Source organism: Trachemys scripta, chromosome 2 (genome assembly GCF_013100865.1).
Source record: "Trachemys scripta elegans isolate TJP31775 chromosome 2, CAS_Tse_1.0, whole genome shotgun sequence".
In the NCBI taxonomy this organism is placed as follows: domain Eukaryota; kingdom Metazoa; phylum Chordata; order Testudines; family Emydidae; genus Trachemys; species Trachemys scripta.
In genome coordinates this window covers 83,569,320-83,583,865 of record NC_048299.1, presented here as the reverse complement: position 1 = coordinate 83,583,865, position 14,546 = coordinate 83,569,320, and the positions used below count along the sequence as shown (strand labels likewise).

The 14,546-nt window shown below is 42.5% G+C and overlaps 1 protein-coding gene across 5 annotated transcripts in view; it reads left to right on the top strand.

The window, feature by feature from the left end:
• Positions 1 to 14,546, top strand: part of TRANK1 (tetratricopeptide repeat and ankyrin repeat containing 1) — a 102,931-nt gene that overhangs the window by 78,838 nt on the left and 9,547 nt on the right. For all 5 annotated transcript variants that reach the window (XM_034761086.1, XM_034761085.1, XM_034761082.1 and 2 more), the window contains 6 exons: positions 2,709 to 2,852; positions 3,668 to 3,824; positions 4,488 to 4,576; positions 8,215 to 8,318; positions 8,484 to 8,616; positions 10,297 to 10,442. In XM_034761086.1, the coding sequence (XP_034616977.1) occupies positions 2,709 to 2,852; positions 3,668 to 3,824; positions 4,488 to 4,576; positions 8,215 to 8,318; positions 8,484 to 8,616; positions 10,297 to 10,442 (773 nt within the window). The remainder of the gene's footprint in view (positions 1 to 2,708; positions 2,853 to 3,667; positions 3,825 to 4,487; positions 4,577 to 8,214; positions 8,319 to 8,483; positions 8,617 to 10,296; positions 10,443 to 14,546) is intronic.

Sequence of the window (14,546 nt, the reverse complement as noted above, 5' to 3'; positions counted from 1 at the left end):
ATCTTCTGTTGCACTGGCTTATTTCTGGTATTTATTTTTCTCATTTTAAAAGTTTTCTGTGATATGAGCTGGGTTCAGGAAAGTGACAGACCAGCAGTATAGGCTAGAGCAGTGGTTCTCAACCAGGAGTACATGTACCCTCGGGAGTACCAAAGAGGTCTTCCAGGGGGTACATCAACTCATCTAAAGATTTGCCTAGTTTTCATAGAATCATAGAATATCAGGGTTGGAAGGGACCTCGAGGTCATCTAGTCCAACCCCCTGCTCAAAGCAGGACCAATTCCCAACTAAATCATCCCAGCCAGGGCTTTGTCAAGCCGGGCCTTAAAAACCTCCAAGGAAGGAGACTCCACCACCTCCCTAGGTAACGCATTCCAGTGTTTCACCACCCTCCTAGTGAAATAGTGTTTCCTAATATCCAACCTGGACCTCCCCCACTGCAACTTGAGACCATTGCTTCTTGTTCTGTCATCTGCCACCACTGAGAACAGCCGAGCTCCATCCTCTTTGGAACCCTCCTTCAGGTAGTTGAAAGCTGCTATCAAATCCCCCCTCATTCTTCTCTTCTGGAGACTAAACAATCCCAGTTCCCTCAGCCTCTCCTCATAAGTCATGTGCTCCAGACCCCTAATCATTTTTGTTGCCCTCTGCTGGACTCTTTCCAATTTTTCCACATCCTTCTTGTAGACAAGGTATTCCAGATGAGGCCTCACCAATGTTGAATAAAGGGGAACGATCATGTTCCTCGATCTGCTGGCAGTGCCCCTACTTATACAGCCCAAAATGCCGTTAGCCTTCTTGGCAACAAGAGCACACTGTTGACTCATATCCAGCTTCTCGTCCACTGTGACCCCTAGGTCCTTTTCTGCAGAACTGTTACCTAGCCATTCGGTTCCTAGTCTGTAGCAGTGCATGGGATTCTTCTGTCCTAAGTGCAGGACTCTGCACTTATCCTTGTTGAACCTCATCAGGTTTTTTTTTTTTTTTTGTCTAGGTCCCTCTGTATCCGATCCCTACCCTCTAGTGTATCTACCACGCCTCCTAGTTTAGTGTCATCTGCAAACTTGCTGAGAGTGCAGTCCACACCATCCTCCAGATCATTAATAAAGATATTAAACAAAACCGATCCCAGGACCCACTCTTGGGGCACTCCGCTTGAAACCGGCTGCCAACTAGACATGGAGCCATTGATCACTACCCGTTGAGCCCGACGATCTAGCCAGCTTTCTATCCACCTTACAGTCCATTCATCCAGTCCATACTTCTTTAACTTGGCGGCAAGAATACTGTGGGAATAATTAATGGAGATATCCTATCTCCTAGAGCTGGAAGGGACCTTGAAAGGTCATCAAGTCCAACCCCCTGCCTTTGCTATCAGGACCAATTACTGATTTTGCCTCAGATCCCTAAGTGGCCCCCTCAAGGATTGAACTCACAACCCTGGGTTTAGCAGGCCAATGCTCAAACCACTGAGCTATCCCTCCCCCCCCAGGCTACATAATAGCACATAAAAAGCACTAGCCAAGTCAGTACAAATTAAAATTTCATACAGACAATGCCTTGTTTATACTTCTTTATAGACTATACACTGAAATGTAGGTAAAATATTTGTATCCAAATTGATTTATTTTATAATTGTATGGTAAAAATGAGAAAGTAAACAATTTTTCAGTAATAGTGTGCTGTGACATTTTTGTATTGTATTTGTCTGATTTTGTAAGCAAGTCGTTCTTAAGTGAGATGTAACTTGGGGTACGGAAAGGGATACAGTAGTCTGGTAAAGATTGAGAGCCACTGGGCTAGAGCTTAGGTATACTGTGCACTTCTTGAGCTTTTTAACATAGCTCTGCTAATATACATCAGTCCCGAAGAGTGATCCTCCTGTCATTTTTACACTGTTGTGAATCAGGAGTAATGCCATTGACGTCAACAGTTAAAACAGCATAAGTGAGAGGAGGATCCGCCCCTGAATCTTTAGCATCCATAAGTCAAATCTCTGGTTTCTCTTAAAGAGAGAGCCATTCGTATGATGGTTTTTCACTGTTCACAGAAGTCTAGTCAAAAGTTAGGATGAGTCCTCTTTAATGAAGCAGAATTTGGATACAGGTCTCCAGAGTGAAAAACTATTTTATTAACTGACTTTGCCATGTAAGCATCATGTTTTGAGGTATGAATATAAAAGAAACTTAGAAGTTATTTGTTTTTTGTTTGTTTGGTTTTTTTGCACTCCGGGAACATAAAATGATTTTGACTTGAATTACAATTAGCAAGAGTTTCAATAATACCTAGCTTTTTTTCCATAAAGACTTCTTAATTTGATTATTTAAGGTTGTGATTGCAACAGAAATATGAGTTCGTGACTGTATATCAAGCTTAACTTTGGTTTTCTTGACTTTTTCAGGTTTGCACCATAAATTCGACATTATTGAAACAGTGTTTCATTTAATAAAGAAAAGATGCAATAATTTAAAAGCCGCAGAAAAGATTATATTTAATAAAGATTTTAGTTGAGAATTATGTATGGTATTTATACAAATTAAGGTCCCAATCCACAACTTTTAGGGTATAGGTAGATTGCTGCATGCAGAATCTTGGATGTGTGTGCATGGGGTTTTAAAATATATATTACATATGTGTACGTATATGTAGGCATGGGTACGCAGTAGATTCAGCTAACCTGAAGTCTTTGTATGTTTCTCAAATTATAGGCTTACAAAGAGTGGAAGATCATTTCTTCTTTTACCCCTTCCTCTGATTCACTAGGAGAAAGCAAGCTGGTGATCGAAACACCTTTAGAGAAAAATATTGCTACTCAGAGCAGATCTCCGGTGCTTAATCCAGAAATGTACAAGGTGATACACTCTGGGTTTTTTTTTTTTATAACAACATTGTTTGGAGATAGCAAGCACACAACAAACTAAGAAAAATCTCAAAGTTCAAGAAAGACTCCTAATAAATCTTATTTGGCATTTTCATGTATAACAGTTCTTTCAATAATATAGTAATATTACATAGGGTAATTAATTAATCCCAGATCCATCAATATTTTTTCTTGTTTCTGGCTTTTACCGAACACATGATTTTCTTGGGAGGATTTAGAAGTTTGTATGTTTTTGGACATATAGCAGGTGGGAAGGCAAAGATCTTATATAGTTAACTCTTAGTTGTAGTAGTTATGGTTAAAAAACGAATTAAGAGTTAGTAACTAATTGACCTCTATGTTATTCCAATCTTTTACTGTTGTAACTATTAAAAGCAATGAAGTTACATGAGGGATGCAGTAGTGAACCAGACTCTTAATACCAGATTTTTCAAAATTGTGAGAGAAATTGCATGTTTAATTTGTGCTTGAAGTGTCCATAATTGTGTGCAAAAAATAAATGACTTCATTTGTAAATGTTTTTTAGACATAAAACTGGCTCTTTGTGTATGGAACTATCTAACTTGCAGTACAAGTAATTGCGCACAAATTAGATGCAAAATTGCACATGCATTTTTGCAGGCATAATTCAAAATCAGGCCGTTAATATTTAAAGTGGCTTATTTTAAGATACTTTACTTTAAATAGTTAATTCTGTATGTACTCATAGCATTCCTTTTACCATGCACTCATATCATTTCCTGCACATATCATGTCATTTTGTCTTATTTAATCACTCTATCCTAGATGCTCAATGGAGAGCTGAAGCAGCTGTATACTGCCATTACCAGAGCCAGGGTCAATCTTTGGATCTTTGATGAAAACAGTGACAAGCGGGCTCCAGCTTTTAAATATTTCATCAAAAGGGAATTTGTTCAAGTTGTCAAAATAGATGAAAACAAAGGTAAAAGCTACATAAAAACTTCCTATAAAAACTCTGAAAACAAGATAATCCACTAAATGTTTGTTGTTTGTTTTAAACCAGTTAAAATTCCTGTGTTCTTAGCAAATATTCCTAGCTTTTGAATTATCATAATATGATGAATGGTGTGTGTGTGTGTTTTTGCTTGCCACTAATGTTGTACGTTTAAGAGTAAAATACTATACGTTTCTTAGCTCTAAAATATCTGCAATGTTTGTGAGACATCTCGTTGTTATCATCTTTCCTGTACAAGTGAGGAAGTTATGCAACCAACTCATAAACTCTGAGTATTGATTATGAAAAACTGTCTCAGTTAAATAAAACTACTTGTTGTTAGCAAATGAAAGAACCTATTTATTATTAAGGGACAATAAGGTTACTCTAATCTTTGTTGCCTGTGTAGTAATTACAATTTTTAGAGGCCTTTTAAAATAAAACTTGAATTGTCAATTTTAAAGGTAAGTAAAAAATTAGGAAAAATCTAATTTACCCCTTGGTGTGATCAGTTGATTTGAGTGTAAATCATGGGGATTTTGGAAAACTGTAAAATGACGATAATCCTTAGCTTTGACATATATTAAGTGTCTTCTCTTATACCATATCACTAACATAAAATAACTGTCTTCCATCTTCTCCACTACCCAGATTTTGATGATAGCATGTTTGTTAAAACTTCAACCCCAGAAGAATGGATTGCACAAGGAGAATACTATGCTAAGCATCAGTGTTGGAAGGTAAAGTCATATGTTTATCTGAGATAAGTCATGTTATCTCAGTTTTGAGACCCTGTTCTCTTTGTATCCGTAAAAGTCACTTTAGAATCATTTGGCCGTTTTACAGTAACAAAAATATGAGTCAGTTGAAAGTTGTGACTTTGAACCATTTCAAATTTTATTTCAGTAAACAGTGTTGTAGGCAAGACACTCAATTTCTTGGAAGCATAAAGATCTGGGTGATGAGCCCAGAGCCTTTTAAGGTCACAGTGTGGTTTATGTCTGTATCTATTTAATCTCTTTCTAGCAGTAATATCCGAGAACCAAAGGATTTTGCTGCAATACAAAAGTCCATATAAAATATTAAATAATAAAAAATGAAACCATCATTTTAAAGTGTGCACAATATTATTAAAAAGGCCTGTTAGAACTCTTGACTTTTAAAGTCTATTATTTGCTAGATTGCTAGCTAATATCGTCCAAATTGGGTCTGTCTGGTCAGTTGATAATGTGGAAATGTTCTGACTATTTCTCAAGTAAATAACTATAAGACTAAGTTTCTGTGATGGGTATCAGAATGGTGCATTACATTTCCTGAAGACAGCAGCATATAGAGTTCTTGTTTAAAAAAAAATTCTATGGAAGCACAAACTGTGTGTTCAGTACTCCTGCCATACAGGCCAAAAAAAAAAAAAAAAAAAAAGCTTCCTAATCTGATAAAGACGGTGGGTTCTGGAAGGAATAGGATTATCTATATCCAATACTGATTCCTTAGACCAGTGAGGAAGTTAGTGGAAGATCCTTCCATATCTCTGGCTACAAAGGTTGGCTGTAAGAAAGGGGATTAACTTAAAGCAAAGGAAAATGTGGGAGATTGTGATGGGGTGGAGTAGGTCTGGCGGTCCCCTGCTGGAGGCCTCACAACTCTGCCTCACCCTGCCCCAGAAAAGAGCAGAGGAGAAGTCCTCCAGGCAGCCTAGAGTGGCTGAAGGGGAGCAGCCAATTTGAGGAGGGGTTGCTGGAGTGACCAATCAGGGGCCAGAAGAGCTATATAAAAGGAAGCAGCAGATGCAGAGCAGTCAGTTGCTGCCTGTAGGTTGAAGAGGGAGGACCAGTGCCTGGCTGGATAGGACAGGACCGTGGACAGCTCACTGCAGAAAGGGTTGAGCTCAGGGAAGGCTGCTAAAGACTGGGTGCCTGGTCAGCTGAAAGAGCATCAGGACTGTGGACAGCTCACTGCAGGGAGGACTGAGCTCAGGACCTACCCAGACCAGGCGAGGTTATCGTGATGGCCCTGCTGGGTCTGGTTGAAGACAGAGCCCAGGGAGGGCTGCCAAAAAGGATGCCAACTGAGGGTGCTGAGGTGGGCCCCTATTGGACTGTTAAAGAAGGCAGTGCCTCCGGGAAGGAAGCTTTGGTGCTACGGCTCCATACCAGGGCCATGAGAAAGAACTAGAGACTGTATATCCTACCAGAAAGGAGGCACCCAGGAGACATTGGTGCCAACTGTGTTACAGAGATCCTTGAAGCTCCTACATATCATTTCTATTAATTAAATGATGGACTTTATGTAAGCTTGTATTGTCCAGGAGAGGGCTGGGCAGTACAGGACATACCTTTCCGAGAGGAAATCTGTGACTAGAAGTGTGTTGGGGTCACCCTGCAGTATAACCGAGGCTGATAAGAGCCTAGGTGTGACTGGCAGGCTGCAGGTGCACACAGTCATAGCTGGGAGTGATTTGCATACAGGAGGCTGTTTTGGAGCACTCCCAGGATGCCAGGTCAGGCCAACAGGTGGATGCTCCTAGAGGCGATGTGTGGGGGGGCATGCAGGGTCACATCCCCCAAGTTGTTGCTTGGCTTGTGGTGAGCATGCTCACATGGACTGAGCATGCTCAGTAACATCTGCTGAAACCACTGCCCTCACTCTGTCCCCCCATTATTGACAGGTACAGGTAGTCTGATCCCTCCGTCCTCCTTAGAAGGGAATCACCAACCACCACCCTCTGTTTCCTCTTGGGAGTGGTGGTCATGATCCTCTCAGCCTTGGAAATACATGGCTTCTCCTCCTCCCGCAGTGGTCTGGGGGAGATTCTAGATCCCTTGTTGCCAGGGCAGCGTACCATTTTTTTAAATATGGACAGTAGGTTGGGAGCAGGGGTGGAGCACTACCTGCTGCCAGAAGTAACCAGCAGCCAGGTTCATCCCTGTGAAGAAGCCATTTCCTCCTTTCCTGGTGATAGTACTGCAGTCCTCTCCAGCCAGTTGCTTCCTTCACCTTGGAGGTCTTCCTCCTGTGCACACATGCTCCTCAGCCTAGCCACCTCCTCCTGTAGCTCTTCCATATGCTTCCTGGGAGATTCTACCAGTAGACACCTTTCACACTGGATGGTCTTCCCAGCCTGGCTTTCTGTGAGGGGAAATGCAGGTCAAGGTCTCTGCAAATTCATACCAAGACCTGGGTAGAGATCCATGGTTGGGTTCTCTGTCTGGACACAGGTGCAGGTGGAGGAGCCAGAAGCATTGGCGGTGCAGCCTTTCCGAGCCATGCTGATTTGATTCTTTCTCCCTCCTACAAGCTCCCTCTCAGACTCTTCTGTATGCTGCCCTCTGTTGGCTAGCTCCCCGTGGTCACTTAGCATCTGGCTTTTAAGCCCCGTCTCCTAAGTCAGCCTTTCCCCCTCGTTAACAAACGGGAATGGTGATCACAAGGATGATCAAGATTCAAAGGACAGAAGGCTAGAGCCTTGCTAGTGACCACTCAGCTAGCAGGCCTCTGGCCCACAGTTTCACATAGTCACCGACAGACCACCACTATACATTTTAACAGACTGAAAGAAAAACCAGACAGACAAACTTGCCCACTCATGCCAAGAATTAGTGCTCACGCCTCCTTCAGCAGGGGATCTCCCTCTCAAACTCCCCTGTTGTTGTCACAGGACAGTACTGGTATATTAACCTTGTATGTAAACAAATAGTCCATGTTCTGTGATTTTGCTCTACATTGAACAGATTTTTTTTCATCTTACAGTGATCGAACTGAATAAGTGCTTTTTAGGCAGCACCTCCCTAACTTTGTGTGAATTGCTTTGTGCATAGTCTAATCTCAGGCAGTTCATATTGCCTATGTATGTTTTGAAAAATCCATTACTGCATGTGTTGAATATTTTTTAACTATATGGTTGTGAATACTGAACATCTGAGTTTAGCCCAGGGCCCATGATGATGCAGGGAAATATGCAAGGAAGGGTTTACTGACTTCCGCAAATGGGGCTAGTTCCCTTTGACATATCAATTAACCCTTTAGAGTCTGATATAGTAGGAAAGTATTGTTTGTGTTGCCAGTCCACCCGAAATGCAGCTTTCCCTGCTTTCAGGTTAATTGTAAAAACATTCTTAGTTAAAATTGTGCGTGAACTTATTTTGAAGCTTGTCTTCATATTAAAAATGTACTCAAACGCTGTCCCTCCCCTTCCTCCAGGTGCTTTTCTGATGTTAATGTTTCCCTTGATGTCACTGTAAAATGAAATGTAACACTTTTTTAGGTAGATGTGTTGTTTCACCAAGAAAATTGTATGAATCTGTTATAAGCTTTAAGGGACACATGCATGAATGCATACATACATACATATATGTGCAGGTCATTTATCTAATTTCAGGTGGCAGCCAAATGTTACCAAAAAGGAGGAGCAATTGAGAAGGAAAAACTGGCCTTAGCGCACGATGCTGTACTTAATGTGCAATCAAAGAAAAGCAGCCCCAAGTAAGTGCTGAAATATAACTGAATTTATTAGTAGTGTTTCTTGGAAAATACAGGGAACAACATGTTCTTGTTGATGGAACTGCTAGTATATCAGACTTGTAAAAAATAATGTTAAATTGGATTGGTTGTGCATATGTGATCTTTTTTGTTTTTTGTTTTAAATAGAGAAAAACAGATGGACTATATGTACCTGGCAAAGACCTATTTGGAATGTGGAGAACCAAAACTATCCCTGAAATGTCTGATTTACGCAAAAGAATTTCAGCTTTGTGCAGAACTATGTGAAAAATTAGGCAAGGTACTAAAATCCTCTTCCCCCTCCCCCACCTAGTATGGGATTTTTAGATCTATTTAGGGATTTTAAACATCATGGTCCTAGACAGGACGCTTTAAAATTTGTATTCGTTATCTCATATTAGTATTGGTGAGATTAGATAAATGTTCTTCCACGGCATACTGGTAGAGTCATAAGTAAAATACAACAGAGGGTCCTGTGGCATCTTTAAGACTAACAGAAGCATAAGCTTTCGTGGGTAAGAACCTCACTTCTTCTTGCATCTGAAGAAGTGAGGTTCTTACCCACGAAAGCTTATGCTCCCAATACTTCTGTTAGTCTTAAAGGTGCCACAGGACCCTCTGTTGCTTTTTACAGATTCAGACTAACATGGCTACCCCTCTGATAAGTAAAATACAGTGTTTTTCAGGTGGATCGTATGTCCAAGAGCAACAAACATCACAGAACAGAAATAAGAGGAGGGAGGAGGCAATAGCAGGGACTCGGCATTCAAAGATTAGGTTTCTTTACCATTCCCCACAATGCCAAAGAGTAGTCATTCTTGCTTTAGCTTGGTTGGTGTTTCTAACTCGGAAACCTTTATCTCCATACAGTCCAGTGGACGGGGGAAGGAGAAAAAAATTATTTTTGTTTGATAGTTAAGACTGAAATTATTACTTGATATAACCATTCAGGTGTTGCTGGCGTCAGCAATTTATGTGCCAAGTGGACAGTTTCTGCCTGAACTGGTCTAACATGAATAACAATCCATTACTAATGCAGAGTTATACAAATTATTATAATTTTATGGTTTAAACCATTGCCTGTGAACTCTGTCATCATCCATTTGCTGGAAAAGTGCAGAAACAACTCAAACTGTGAGATGGAATAATGTACCCCAAATAAAAACCAGGTTACAGCTCCGATATCTCAGTAATTAAAAAAAACAAAACATTGTGGTTCAAAATAAGAGTTTTCAAACACACTCCGCATTAGCCTAACTTTGCTTCCATTGCAGTCAGTGATAAAATTCCCATTGACTTCTGTAGGAACAGTTAGGCCAGTTGTGGGCAACCTGCGGGCCGCACGTGGCCCATCAGGGTAATCTGATCACGGGCCGTGAGATGTTTTGCTGACGTTGACCGTCCGCAGGCACAGCCCCCCGCAGCTCCCATTGGCCAGGAATGGCGAACTGCGGCCACTAGGAGCTGCGGGAAGCAGTGGTCCGCAGGGACGTGCTGGCTGCCGCTTCCCGCAGCTCCCAACTGCGGCCCCTGGGAGCTGCGGGGGACCGTGCCTGCAGACGGTCAAGGTCAGCAAAATGTCTTACAGCCTGTAATCAGATTACCCTGATGGGCCACAGGTTGCCCACCACTGAGTTCAGCCAATGCAGAGCACTTTTGAAAATCCAATCCTAGTATATTTTTTTACCAATTTCCAATTTCTTGACTTTAAAATGTTTGAGTTTTTAAAACAATTCACCATTCTAATGATGATTCTTTTTAATTAATACATTTATCGTTACAAACATAACTATTCCCATCCAGATAATATTGTTAAAATAAATTTATCAATAGAAGGTCATAGGAACTGGCTGCATCCATTTCTCTCTCCGTTGTATGGATAAAAATACCATGGTTTTTCTGTTGGTATTGTTCAAATATTTAGAAGACTGCAATATTAATAAGAGTTATTATGGTGCAGATAAAAGATGCTGCGTATTTCTATAAAAGAAGCCAGTGCTACCGAGATGCATCCAGATGTTATGAACAAATCCAGGAGTTTGATCTTGCGCTTAAGATGTGTTGCCATGAGGAACTGTATGAGGAAGCAGCTATTTTAGTGGAAAGGTATGTTCATAAAGAGGATGCTGCAGAGGAAAAAATCTCTCTTCTTCCTTGTGCTGCTTGAGCATAGTAAAGTAGGTTCTCCACGGATTTTGACAAGGGTTTTAGTTGATGACATTACTTTTGCACCAAGATCAAATTCATTGGGTTTATGAGAACTCCCTCCAGCTTGAACTGTAATAGAGAACTTGATTTTTTCCCAGGACATATTTCACTCCCTTAATGTCAGCTATGTCAGATCTTCAGTTCTCCATCTGGACTGGTCTCCTCAACTAGGTCCCTAAGGTAGATATCACAGAAAGATTCAAGAAAATAACAGATTCATTCCCCTTAATTTGGCCCCCTTATGGGTATGCGTTATGATTACTCACAAAGGGTATGTTTACACAGGGATAAAAGACCCTCCACCCTCGCAGGGTCCAAGAATTTTGACTGCAGCCTGAGCCTGAATGTCTACACAGCAATTTTTCAGCCCCGGAGAGAGTGAGCCCCGTAAGCCCGAGTCAGCTGATCGGGCCAGCTGCAGGTTTTTTATCCCTATGTAGACGTAGCCTTAATGAGAAAATTCAATATTTTGTTTTCTTCTTAATGTTCAGGCCTTTTTTACTGCACACAATTCAAACTCTGCTCTGAAGACAGAATTATTAATTTCTTTGTGGGATTTTTTTTATGCCACTCATCTCTGTAAGTGTCTGAATGCTTCAGAAATATTATGGAATTATCTTCACAACATTCCTGTGAGATCAGGAAGTGGTATTTTTCCCCATTTTACAGATGGGAAACTGAGGCACAGAGATTAAGGTCAAAAGCATCCATTCATATTGAGTTCCAAATCTGAGATGATTGGGACCTTTATTTTTCAGAGTATTTATCATTTTATAGCACTTCATATGTTCAAAGTGCAACTCCCAAAGACTTCAGTTGCAGCTGTGAGTTCTCTTAGCACTTCTGCAAGTCAGACCCCAGGGTCTCAAGTCAGGCACCCAGAAAATGAGGAGCACACAACTAGCTACCACCTCTAAGTTTGGTTTAAGTGACTTGCTAGCATTATGTAGAAGCTGTTTAGCTGAGGCAGGGAAAAAATCCAATTCTCCAGGGTAGCATTCGACCGTGGGATCATCATTTCTCTTCCTGCAGTCTCTTGCCTCATTCACTACACACATTCCAGTTTTGCAAGATACGAATCAGGGGTCCTAAAGACAACAGCCTCCTTCACTATACTACCCTGATTAATTCCCGGAGCAGGACTGTGCACTGAATGACATAGGGGTCTTGAGGAAAACATAGTATACAGTCATGTTATTAAAGACTGCATAAGGCGGCACCAAATTAAGCTTGCACAGGCAACCTTAATTCTTGCTTTTCCTGACTTTTAGTGCTTGACTTTGCAACATTGATGACATTATTTTAACATAGGTTTTTGTGTGCAATTTTCTAGGTTTAATTTTTTTATTATTAGTTTTTAAAGCAAACCGAAAAAACAAATTCCATCATGTGGCATCAGATTGATACCACATAGAAGCTTTAGATCCACCACACAGACTTCTGTCAGTTGAGCTAATGGAGTAACTGATTGTCATCCTCTATAAAGACAAGAGAGAAATGGAGCACTTTGCTGATGGGTTTCACAAATATTTGCAGATAGCAGAGGAATGGTGAGATGCATGAAGGCTCTGGAGGGGAATGTGCTCTACTTGGCACAGACCTTTCTATCCCATCCCTCTAACCTGTCCTTGTCACAGTCCTGTCTTTTTCCCTACCCCTGCCTATCGTCACAGTCCCATTCTTCTCATCGCCATGCCCAATTGCCATCACTCAGGCATCTCATCCCAGTCCCCGTCTCCTTGTCAAGCAAGTTCTAGTCTCACCCCTTCATATTACCAGTCCCCAACTCCCAGTCTCCTTGCCCATTCAGTCCTAGTGCCCCTTTCCCTTGGCTCCTCATCCACTCTGTCTCTCTCCATCACCTTGGCCTCTAGTTACCCATCCCCACTGGCTCCCACTCCCAAACTCTCTCTGTGACCTCCTTGTTTTTATCTAAGGATCCCATCTTTTTCCCCAGCTCCTCAACAGATCTGACTCCCCTTCCCTCTCCTCACCCCACTGGTTCTCAATCCCAGTCTTTTTCCTCAGCCAGTCCCAGTGTTCTCCCTCACTCCTCCTTGGGCTCCTTATTTGATCTCAGTCTCCCCCTGCTCCCTCTCTTCCTATACACACCTGCTGGCTCCCAGTCCTTTTTTACCATTTCTCTTCCCAGCTCCCAGTTCCAGTCTCTTTGCCTAACCTGTCACAGCCCCTCCCCCTACCTCATACATCATGACTCCCAGTCCCAATATTCTTCTCCCCTCACCTCCCAACCTCTAGACCAGTCTCTCCCCTTTACCAGGGTCCTTGTCCCTACCACCCTCTCCTCAACAGGTCCTGCTCTTATTCCTTGTGCATCTGAGTAAGGCAGTTTTCTCTTCCATGTTGCCTGAGCCCAGCAGGAGGAGTTATTGAGAGCTCAGGGAAGACGGGTTATCTGCTGTCAGTTCAGGTGCCCAGGCCCAACCTGACACAGCCGAGGGCTGCAATTGCAGGGAAAGTCCTGCTTATCCCTGGGCAGGAGCATAGAATATCATAGAATATCAGGGTTGGAAGGGACTTCAGGAGGTCATCTAGTCCACGCCCAACGTGGACAGAATCTTCGGGGAATTTAGCAGCTAAACTTGAAGAAATCTTCTATGCATGTGTGAACTGCAGTTTTTCATAACTTGGTTTATAACTTTTCACAACAGGTTCATATCTTGGCCAAATTTAACGGATTTTCATAGGGAAAGCAAAAGTTTCATCCCTGCCAAATTTTAAGTCACTGGTCAAAAATATGGTGGGCTAAATTCCCTCTAAGGTGCCCGGCTGCACAGCGGGCTATCAAGGGCCACACGGGTTGGGAGAAGCGCCCCACCCAGCCGGAGCTGCCGTGGCTGGGGAGAGTCACCCCTCCCCCGGCTTGGCCCAGCCCAGCCCTGCCGCAGCCGGGGAGAGGTGCCCTTCCCCTGGCCCGGCCCAGCCAGAGCTGCTGCAGCTGGGGAGAGGCACCAGCCCAGACCTGCCGTGGCCTGGGGGAGGTGCCTCTCCCCCGGCCTTGAGCTGCAGCGGGGAGAGAGGACTGGGGAGAGTCCTCTCTCCCCGCTGCAGCCCCGGGGCAGCCTGCACCCCAGAGCCCTCACCCCCACCCGCACCCAACCCTCATCCCCAGCCCCACCCCACAGCCTTCACCGCCAGCTGGAGCCCTCACCCCCCGTACCCCAACCCTCTGCCCCAGCCCCGAGCCTCTTCCCACACTCCGAACCCCTCGGCCTCACCCCTGCCACACATCACCTCCATATTGGTGCACATAACAAAATTCATTCCGCACATGGATGTAAAAAATTAGAGGGAACACTGATGGTGGGGACACTAGACCTTTAAAAAAAAAATGTTTTCCGGGATGTTTTAACATGGACAAAACATATTATTTTTCCCCAGCTTTGCTCTTGGAAATGATTGAACCTTTTTGGCTGAAATTTTCAAATAAAATTCAACCTGAATCAGATACCCAGCATGAAAAGTTTCAGCCCAAATGATTAAAGTTTGGCAGAATTATGAGCAACTGAAAACAGGGTCTTACGATGGGAAGTATTGGGCAACCTTCATGGATACATAGATAGCAAGGCCAGAAGATACTATTGAGATTACTTAGTCTGATCTCCTGTATAACACAGGCCATAGAACTCCCCCAAAATAGTTAGTAGAGCATATCTTTTAGAAAAACATCCCATCTAAAAAGTGCTAGTGATGGACCTTAATGATAGACAGTGCTGCCTGCCCCACCTAGAACCATAGGATTAGAAGGGACCTCAAGGGTCCTCTAGTTTAGCCCCCTACCAAGATGCAGGATTTGTTGTGTCTAAATCATCCAAGATAGATTGCTATCCAGCCTCCTTTTGAAATCCTCCAGTGAAGGAGCTTCCACAGTTTAATTAACAATTTAAAACTTCACAGTAAAGTATGTATGTTCCTCAAACAGCATAGTTAATGTTCATATTCTGTATGACATAGCATGAAATCTTATGTTCTATAATGTGG